The 11,728-nt window shown below is 31.5% G+C and overlaps 1 protein-coding gene across 1 annotated transcript; it reads right to left on the bottom strand.

Annotated features, from left to right (window-relative positions):
- Positions 1-6,776: 6,776 nt before the first annotated feature.
- Positions 6,777-7,559, bottom strand: LOC145939303 (histone-lysine N-methyltransferase SETMAR-like). The gene has a single exon (XM_083043537.1). It carries the CDS (start codon positions 7,557-7,559, stop codon positions 6,777-6,779), a length of 783 nt encoding a protein of 260 aa, XP_082899663.1.
- Positions 7,560-11,728: the final 4,169 nt, after the last annotated feature.

Genomic DNA, 11,728 nt, shown 5'->3' with positions numbered 1-11,728 from the left:
GGCGCATGGCGTAACAATTAATCCGTACATAAAATTCACTTAAGCGGAATTATTAACAGGCTCTCCAGCGAAGAAAAATGATCTTCTCTTGCAGAAAAGCACGTAACGAAATTCTCATTAATCAGCTATGTCGTATTCAAACGCAGAAGCTTCGGATATGATGCTTATTTTAGGTGAATGTGGTGGTCAATTTAGAGCAGCTGCAAGATTGTGGCGAGAACGATACCCAGATCGTGTTCCTCACTCATACAATGTTTTTTCTCGCTTAAGTAAACGAATTATTAATAAAGGCATTATTCAACCTGATCACAATAAAGGTAGACAAATTCGACGCCCAGTTATAGAGGAAAGGACGCCAGAAATTCTTGCATCTGCTCAATTGTATCCCCACAATTCATTAAGGCGTAGAGAAAGAGATTCTGGTATTAGTCGTGCCACGATCCACCGGATTTTTCATGAAAACAAGCTGCATCCGTACAGGATGAGTCTTCACCAAGCATTGACAATTGTCGATTTTAGAAACAGACTTGAATTTTGCAATTGGATACGTCAACAACCACAAAACTTTCATCAGAAAATTTTATTTTCTGATGAAAGCACATTTAAAAGTGACGGGTCTGTAAATACTTGGAACTGTCGTTATTGGGCACAAGAAAATCCTCATTGGTTCCGAGAAATTGACCATCAACATGTTTGGAAAGTCAATGTTTGGAATTATTGAAAAACATGTCGTTGGGCCGTTTTTCTTTGAAGAGGACTTAAACAGTGCTCAATATGCCAATTTCATTGAAAATAATCTTCCGCTTTTGCTTGAAAATATTCCTCTACAATTACGCCTAAACATGTTTTTTCAGCAAGTTGGATGCCCAGCGCATACATCTATAGTTGCTCGTCAACGATTGAACAATATGTTTCCAAACAAATGGATAGGCAAATATGGCCCACATCATTGGCCAGCACGATCACCGGACCTCAGTGTTCTCGATTACTATTTGTGGGGAAGAGTAAAAGATCTGGTATACTGCGAACCCCCAACGACAAGAGATAATATGATTCATAGAATACGCGACGCTATTCGTTCTTTAGATGCCAATGAAATTCTTTATGCAACAAATAATTTCAAGAAAAGAATACGTGCTTGTATTGAAGTAAACGGTAAACATTTCGAACATCAGGCCTAATCACATGTAGCATCTAGCCATACATTTACACACACACAGACACACAGACATACGCGCGCGCACATACAAAAGAAATGTAAATCCGACCGGGCAACCTCCGCGCGGTAGACTTTGAGTAATGCTAACGCCGGCGGTACTGTAACTTTCAAGTTCCATAACTCGAAAACTACTTAATAAAAAGAGACTTACATATAGTGTTTTGAAAAGCTCTCGAGATAAGTTACAAGAATATGGAATGAAATATAGGTACTTCCATTTAAAAATTTCAAGGTCATTTTTATATGACCTTGACAACACTCTTCAAGGTCATACTAATATTACTATGTAATGCATTACTTGAAGCCCTACAACTTTTGTCTGAAACATTTTTGTCTGCCGCGCTCAGTTTTCGATATAATAGGGTGATACGGGTGGTCTGAGACACCCTGTATATAAGTACCGTCTGTCTGTCTGTCTGACCGCGAACTACTTCCACATTTATTGACCGATTTTCTCGAAATTGGTACCAAAGTGTTGCAAATTTTTCGGGGATGGCTACTATGTGGTTTTTTTTAGTTTTACACCCCCACCTATTCACTCACGCACCCACACACAACCAAACACACACACATACACACACGCAAACACATACATATGCACCCGAACACATCCGAACACATCCGAAAACACACAAACACACTCGACACGCGCAAACACATACAAACACACATAAACACACACAAACACACGCACACACATTTTTTAAAAATCATCTCTTGATCAAGTTGTGGCGTGAATAGACATAAATAGACTATCACAATCGTGAATGAACATGAATAGACTATCACACAGACACACAGCCACACACACTCACGCCAGAAATCGGTACCAACATTTTTCAAATTTTACATGGAGTGCGACGATGTAATTAAAAAAAAAATTTTTTTAATTTTTATTTTTTTTAAGAGTCATACATTCCTCTATAGTGTGTACGCGCGCGCGCGCACACACACACACAAACACCTTTTTCTAAAATCACTTCTTGGTTGTTGCGTAAGTGTGAGTGTGAGTGTGTGTATAGAGAATTGATTGATTTTTTTTAAATCGGTACCAAAATTTTTTAATTTTTTCGTATAGCGAGATTTTGCTGATTTGATTTTGTGTACAGAGAGGGTTTATAATGGGTGAAGGTCTTACACTCCCCTGCAATACCGGGAATACATTTTCTCGTATATTACAAAAAAAAAAAAAAAATAATTGTAGTATATCCGCGCGTAGCGCGGTCTTAAAAGCTAGTTATTAATATAATTAATTAATATAATTAATTAATATAATTTTAAGTATAGTTAAGTATAATTAATCAGTTGATTAAAATATTTGATAAATGCAAAAGTCAAACTACAGAATGACTCAATAATAACAAATCTACAGCTAACAAAAAGCGATATTTAGATAAGTAATTATATATAATTGTTTTATGTATATATATATATGTATATGATTATACCTTATATTATAGCAGTAAAGACTGCTTTAGATTTATAATTCGTGACAAAATTCAAAATTATAATTCGTGACAAAATTATATTTATAATTCTATATCACATGTTTTTAATATATATTTTAAATATAATTGTTCGGGAGTAACGCGGCTGCCCGTGATAACGTGAGGAAGCGGGAAGAGTAGAATACAAACAAATTAAACGCGATTTTTTAACGTGATGTTAATAATGTCTTTATTAAAACGAGGTAGAGAACAATAGCACAACTGGTTTCATGATTCACTAAATTAAATAAAATATGCACGGTATATTGGCGGGAATACAATTAAGCGAGCCTCTTTTGCGGAGCTCCAAGCGGGACAACGTCTGGGTTGACTGAAAACGACTAATTAACTGAAAACGAGGAACGGTCAAATTAATTTTTCCATGCGTAAAAGAAAAGAGAGAAGAAAGGTTTCATCGCGATCTGTTAGCAGTGAATTTCCGAAGACCGAATAGCCTCCGTGCATCTCCGGGGCGCCACGCGATTGGCAGCTAGAGTTTTGCGAGCCGCAGGATGCATCCCACATGAGTGAAATGCGAGTATCTTTTTTTTTTTTTTTTTTCATATTCGTGCTGTGAACCAGTATTCGCGCCTACGGTTAATTTATGTGTCCTCTTACTGAGATCTAAGATTTTTCCCGAGACTATTTTAACATGATACTGAAACGAAGATATCTTATTTTTTCTATCTACTTAAACTACAATCTCAAACATAATAATACTTTTAATATATTTAATATACTAATACACACAACCCACACTTCGCCTTCGACGGGTTTAGTTTTTTGAAAATTAAATTTAATAATAATATATTAAATATACTATATTATAATAATTAATAATTTTAATTATTATATATATTATATACACTCGGCCAAAAAAAAACGGTACACTTAAAAAGTAATAAAAAATTGTAAAAGTTCAAGAATTTATAACTCAGCTAATAATTATGATATCGAGGTGTAGAAAAAACGAAAATAAAGCTTGAAATCTGTAGTTTGAAAAAAATTTAGTGCCGATTATGTGAAATGATCAGTTTTGCAATGACAAATGACAGAGTGAGAACCTGCAAAACTAATAAATAAAAGGTCCACTTTTTTTAATTGCACGGCGTAAATCGGTTGACGTAGCTTAATGGGATAAAAAGCACGTAAAAATTCAAACTATTCTCTTTAAAATGCGCTTTGGCGGAACTCGATACGATAATTTTTCGCTGAGTTATCTCAATTTGAAAACAATCGGTTTTTTAACGACAAATTATGATTTAAAATGTGTATCTGCTATCTTTATCAATTCGAACCGTTGCAATTCTATTCAAAAATGTTGTATTGAATGCGGGATGTTCGGAAGCGATGCAAATCGTGCCGGGCATCTCGCGCAAACAAAGTCCGAATAGGATATTCGCGAGGTTTTCGCCGGTACGGGTTCGGTACTACTTCCTCGGAGATCGAGGGTATTCATGAAGATTTGCGCGAGATGCCCGGCACGAGCTGCATCGCTTCCGAACATCCCGCATTCAATGCAACATTTTTAAATAGAATTGCAACGGTTCGAATTGATAAAGATAGCAGATACACATTTTAAATCATAATTTGTCGTTAAAAAACCGATTTTTTTCAAATTGAGATAACTCAACGAAAAATTATCGTATCGAGTTCCGCCAAAGCGCATTTTAAAGAGAAAAGTTTGAGTTTTTACGTGCTTTTTATCCCATTAAGTTACGTTAGAGTCACTATAATCAAAGTCTGGCCAACTGCTCGCTTTGGCAAAATTTTGCGAGAGAGAGAGAAATATACGCCATCTTACTCTAACTTAATGCATGCGTTAGGTTAGGTTAGAGTAAGATGGCGTATATTTCTCTCTCTCTCGCAGGATTTTGCCAAGGCTAGCAATTGGCTAGACTCTGATTATAGGGACTCTAAGCTACGTCAACTGATTTACGCCGTGCAATTCAGAAAAGTGGACCTTTTATTTATCAGTTTTGCAGGTTCTCACTCTGTCATTTTTCATTGCAAAACTGATGATTTCACGAAAAATCTGATAATACTAAAAGAGAGAATGGACTAATAAACCGGAAAGGATTTATGACTGGGTCGTGATTCTGCCAGTTTTTACGCAAAGGCTAGCCATCTGGATACCAGACGGATTCGAAGTGAGAAAGTCTTTCTCTCAAAAAGAATACATAGACATTCAACAATGAGCGATTCAAGTATGATTGTTTTTGTCTTTGTATCATTTTTTTTCATTTCACTATAATTTTATTTTTGATAAATTGTTCTGTTATATATCATTATTTTTATATCCTAATGTCGTGATTCTCATATATATTTCTACATATATATATTATTTTAATTACTATATATATTATAATATATATTTATAAATATTATAATATATTTAATATATTAAATATAATACATTAATTTATTATAATATTTTCCTTAAATCTTAATTTTATTTTTATTTTAATTTTCGAACAATATAGCCATTGCATCTTGTTGTAACATATTATATGATAAATCCACAAACGTTGATGTAAGAATAATTACAGAAAACCACAAAAAAAATTTTTTTTAATTAATTGAAACTAGACCAGGTGTTTCTTATATAGATTTTAAGTCGCTGAATCCCCAAATTTGTAATCTATTTTACTCCATCACATCTAACTTTTTAGATAAGAGAGAAAAAAAACGGCAAATCTGTAAAAAATAAAAAATTTGAAGAATAAATAAAAATAAGTATGACATTTAAATGCGTTGCCAGAGAGCGGATTTGTAAAGTTACGTTACGTTTGGAAGGTTACCAGTGCTAATGTGTTATTCTATTTTTGTCACTTATTAGATGTATATACATATAATACAATAAGATAATAGGATATAATACAAGAATAGAATGATGCGTTAAGCGCTGGAGTTCCTCAAGTAAGAGAACACCGGGATAATGATTTTTGTTTGGTGCTTTGATTCGCCATATGTAATAGGGAAAGAGAGCGTGAAATAAATCAGGTTTTTATTATTTTATTTTTGACTGTAATTATTATTTTTAATATATTATATATTCTAATTAATATATATACGTACCAATATGCAGGGTTGGACCGTTACTCTAAAAAAGTAACGCGTTACCGTTACCGTTACTTAAAAAGTAATGATTCGTTATTTTTTCGTTACTTTTTTGTTATGTTTTCATTTTCTGTAATGCTAAAAAATAAGCTATTAGATTATAAAATTATTTTATTTAATAATCAATATTAAATATAATAATTTATGTTACAATTAAAAACTCTAAACTAGTCTCTAACAAACGTATATAGCATATATAGCAAAATAATATGGAACTAAAAAGTAACGACAAAAGTAACGGCTAATTCGTTACCGTTACTGTAAAAATGTAATGACGTTACCGTTACCGTTACAAACAAAAAAAAGTAACGATCGTTACCAAAAAAAGTAACTGTAACGGTAACGGCGTTACAAGCAACGCGTTACTTCCCAACCCTGCCAATATGTAATTTTTTCTAGATTAACCTCGAACTTGCACATAAAACATAATTTTCTCTCATTGTCAAATAAATTATTACAATAATACGATGCCAAGTTGTGATATACTAGGCTATATAAATTCTTGAAAAAAGGATATAGAATGTGTTATTTTTTTATGAAAGATATCCAAAGATGTGTAATCTGGATTGCAAATGTTAAGCGTTCAAACTAGACTCCAACCAAATACTCCACATTATGTCAGATAGTAATAATTCATAAAAAATTATTAATAAATACAAATCTCATTACTAATAAATTTATAATTTAGAGATCCATTTTGCCCCTGTGTGAAATGTGGGAATAAAATCGTACAGATGGCATATTAAAATTAAAAAGAAATGTTGTGCCTATACCTTATTTGAGGAAACAGGTAAATTCTTGCATTAAACTTTATAAAAAATAATATACATACGAGGGTCATTTGAAAAGTTTCCGGCCTTTTTAAGAAAAACACATATTTCGAAGCAAAACAAAATTTATTTCTCGACGTAGTCTCCCTGCAACTCGATACATTTGGTCCAACGTTTCTCCTATCCTTTTAAACCGTCAGAAAAAAATTGATTGTCTAAACTTGAAAAATACTGGTTTACAGCGTCTTCCACCTCAGCATTTGACCCATATTTTTTTCCCCCGAGAAATTTTTTCAAATTGGGAAACAGGAAAAAGTCGCTGGGAGCTAGATCTGGCGAATAGGGTGGGTACAGAAGCAATTCAAACTTCAATTCGTTCAATTTTGACATTGCGACCATGCACGTGTGAACCCGAGCGTTATCCTGGTGAAACAGGATTTTTTTCTTGGCCAAATGCGGACGTTTTTTCTTAATTGTGGCCTTCAATTTATCCAGCAATGCAGCGTAGTACTGTCCGTTGATTGTTTTACCCTTTGCAAGGTAATCGATAAGAATTATTCCACGGCTATCCCAAAAAACTGTCGCCGTCACTTTTCCTGCAGAGAGAACGACCTTTGCCTTCTTCGGAGCTGGTTCCCCCACCGCAATCCACTGCATTGACCGTTGTTTGGTTTCAGGCGTATGGTGGTATACCCAGGTTTCATCGACGGTTATCGTTCGCTGCAAAAATTCCGCTGGATTTTTTTGATACAGGCTAAGACACTCGCGCGACATGTCCGCCCGTACGCGCTTTTGGTCGATCGTCAACAAGCGCGGCACCCAGCGCGCGGATAATTTTCTCATATCCAAATCTTGATGTAAAATCTTGTGCACCCGTTCAGATGATATCCCACAAGCCTCAGCAATATCCTTAACAGTTAATCGACGATCTTCCATCACAGTTCGATGCGCTAAATCGACCATTTAGTCAGTTGTAGCGGTTTTCGGGCGCCCGGAACGTTCCTCGTCTAAAATGCTCGTACGACCACGTTTGTACTCGGCCACCCAATGTTTGACCGTTGTAAATGAAGGGGAGGCTTCACCGTATACAGAATCTAACTCATCTTTTATTTCCTGAGTCTTTTTCCCTTTCAAATGAAGGAATTTTATCACTGCGCGATACTCAGTTTTCTCCATTGTTGACAGACAATGTCAGCTGACAACTTTGGAAGAGTGCCATAGACAAATTAATGATCAGAATGACTTGAAATTTTTACGGTTTACATATGTCAAGGCCATCTATCGGACGGCGAAAGAAATTTTTTTCTACAATTACTTTATGTCGATGAGGCCGGAAACTTTTCAAATGGCCCTCGTATATATCGTAATTATTGTATTATTTTTGTTTTAAATAATTTTAAATATTAATACCCAATTTGTATAATTTAATTATTAATAGCAATAAATAATAAATAATTATGTATAAACAGTTTAATAATATTGATATTTATATATTATCTTGAGTTTCAGAAGGCTCAATAGTTGCGAATATTGAAAATATAAAAAAAGTGTCTAATAACTCAATCCAAAACAAAAATAAACTTATCATAAAAAATTCGGAAAAGTCTGAAAGCAATAAAATTGAATTAATCGAAATGTTATAATGATAACAAGTATTAATACTGAAGATACACTATCAGAAGATAAAAAACTTTCACAATCGGAAGAAACTTTCAATTCTCGTTCGAATTACTTAAAAACTGAAAAGAAACTCGAAGAAGCGCAGCATCATTTATAATTAAAACAGGACATTTATAATTAAATATTTGTCGAAACAAAAAAAAACTTTTAAAGCAAAGCGAATAATAAAACGCTTACAGAAAACGATATGCTCCACAATTGCATTTTTAATAGGTATAAAAAAAGTTTTAAATGAAAGCCAAATAAAACTTTTATCTGGTGAGTTCAGAAAGTCCCATTATGATGCAATGAAACAATAGAGAAATAGCATTGAAATTGAAATTTGTATGCAGTAACTCGGGTTATAAAGCGTGTCTTTCGAAATGCGCTGAAGTATTGACAGTACTGTTGTTAAAATCAGTATATTTCAGTCGTTCCGAAATTGTTAATAGACCGTGACAGTAATGAAAATCGGAACGCAATTTACAGTATCATTCAATTGTAAAGTAATATAGCTTATTTAAAAAGAAGTGAAAGCGATATTAAAATGGAAAATTTAATCACAATTGTAACTGGCATACAAAATGTTACAAACTTTATTGAGAACCATTGCCATACTTCATCTTTGCATGATGAAGAAGATATTTTAAATTTTATTAAAGTAATAACTAAACGAGGGCCGAGGTGATGTTAAGACCACGTATAAAAAATTACATTGGAAATGTTGTAGCTCTTCTTTCAAATGAAGGATTTAAAGAACACTTTAGCTAAGATAATTATTAAAATAATTAATGAATTATAAAAATAATTAAAATTATAGATTTTATTATTATTATATAATTAAAAAAGAAGTAAATACAATAATCCTTTTTTCTGTACAGAGTGTCAAAAGACATATTTTACTTTCTGTTAAATATCATAAAACCACAATTAAAATATTTAGAAACAAAATTGTATTTGGCTATGGTCAAAAGCCAGGGCGAAGCACCATTGATCTTGAAAAACAATTATTAATAACTATATGGACACTTGCAATACCAGATTTTTATCGGTAAAATATAATTATCAATAATGTAATTATAATAAAATGATAATAATAATAATAATAATAATATGAGAAAATATGCTAAATTGTACCTCCTAAGGTAAATATTAAAATTTTATTGCAATAAAACTATCAAAAAAATTACAAAATCTTTTTATTCATTTGAAACTATAGTTCTTTGTCAACGATATACGCTAAAAATTAATACAAATTTATCATTGTTTTATATCGTATATATAAATTAAAAATATAACAAATATTTATCGATATCTTATTGCGCTAAAAAAATAGTTTATGGTTTATTTATAATGCGATTTCGAATACATAAATTTTAAAAAGATCGCTCAGGAAACGGCAAATGCTTTCTGAAAAGATTAGTTTCAAATATTTACAGTTAACATTCATGTAAGCCATTACAATGATACTGTTTGAGTACTTCTCATTCGGCCTTATCACTTTATCATTTTTATATGTTAATTTTTATTTTGCTTATTTTTTCACTACAGTATTTTTCACGCTGATCTGTCATTATTTTTGTATACTTGGCGTCGAAATACTATCTCTCGAGACACATGTCTCTCAATGAGGACAATAAATAATATATACTATAACATAACGAAATACTAGAACATGGATGCCCAAAGTTTCTCCGAGGAGCCAGATTTCACATTTTGATTTTTCCATTGTCCAGGGGTTATAAGCTTTTGCCCTCTTTTTTATTCTTAAATAAGAAAAAAAAAGCGAAAAAAAACTAAGATTATTTGTTTCATAAAAGAATTAATGTAATGTAAATGATGGATAGTTAATTATGTTGAATGTAAAAATAATACTTTCGGATTTTCTCATTACAAAATTTACTCTTAATTGACTCTGTTTTACCGACGAAATTTAATTTGTAATTTTGTTTATTTTTTATTGCTTTTATAAAATTAAAAATCCTTTTGAGGGATTAAAGTACATATGTTAATAAAGGCATGGGTGGTCATATTTGATTAAGAAAAAAGAAAAAAGAAAAAATTTTGAAAATTTACCAACAAGCTGTCAGTTCATACAAATATTTAATTTTTATTAAAGTTATACAGTTTGCAAATACAAAATAAACTCAGGAAGGCAAGGAGAGCATGTGAAAGAATAACAGGAAACCTTTAAAATTGAGTTTAGAAGTTTAGCCTAAAAAAAAAAACAAAAAATTTGATTTATGTAAAACATGTGCAAAACCGAAATAATAACATAAAAAAGAGCAATAAATTGGTTCCCCCGATATTGGTACAGATGCGCTATAAAGTTCTCACAAGGGACATGTCACAACTGTCCGGAACCGATTTGATTCTTCTTCAAATATGTTGTTAAATACACAAATCTAAAAGACACGTATTTTTTTATATGTGTGGATATTGAGTTTTAAGGGGTGAAACACCCCTTTAAAGAAAAACGGTATTTTCTTTAGGATCGAATATCTGGTGAACTATAAGAGGTAGAAAAAAAAGACGTACAACAAATTTTAATGGCTTGAAGAGTACTTTAAAGTTATATGAACAAAATTTTTTTATTTTTATTTTTTTTTATATACCCCCACCACTTAATTTTTTTTTTTCAAAATTAAAAAATTTTTTTACCTAATTTAAAGCTTATTTTTTCCAAATTCAACCATGTGTAATAAAGTTGTGTTACGAAATATCATTTTCGAAAATTAATTATAAACGCTCCCGTATATACGCTCATCCGTGCTATGTGCGTAAGTAATTACCGTCGAACAATAAGATATATAAAAAATGTTTATGTATAATTTTTATTTATGTTTTCTATGTATTTATAACTGCGTATTGTGTATATTTAAATTTTTAAAAACATTTTTAAATATAATTAATAAGAATTATTTTAAATATACCCCCAGTTCTTTTATTATTTCTTTAATATTTAATTTCTTCTATAAAAATTAAAAACAATTTTATTCTATAATAAAATTATTTTACAATTGAATATTTGCAAATAAATACATGTCGCAATATTTGGCATAAACAAATTTTATATCTTACGTTAAATGAATCATAAGATAAGATTATGTTTACGTGTTCCAGATAAGTTATAATTTTTACAATTAAATCTTTGCAAATAAATAGATGTCGCAATATTTGGCATAAACAAATTTTATATCTTACGTTAAATGAATCATAAGATAAGATTATGTGTACGTGTTCCAGATAAGTTATAATTTTTACAATTAAATCTTTGCAAATAAATAGATGTCGCAATATTTGGCATAAACAAATTTTATATCTTACGTTAAATGAATCATAAGATTATGTGGTTACGTGTTTCTGATAAGTTAATATAAATTGTTCATGTAGCAGCATAATTCTCACAGTCAATGTAGTCTTTTCGTTGTAATAATATCTGTGTAAACTGTTTTTCTATTGCAATAAAAAGC

This window comes from Prenolepis imparis, unplaced genomic scaffold (assembly GCF_030444845.1).
Source record: "Prenolepis imparis isolate NDT839.2.m4 unplaced genomic scaffold, iyPreImpa1.0 SCAF_8, whole genome shotgun sequence".
NCBI classification, from domain to species: Eukaryota; Metazoa; Arthropoda; class Insecta; order Hymenoptera; family Formicidae; genus Prenolepis; species Prenolepis imparis.
Note: the sequence above shows the minus strand (reverse complement) of the source record. Positions and strands in the feature narration are given on the sequence as shown.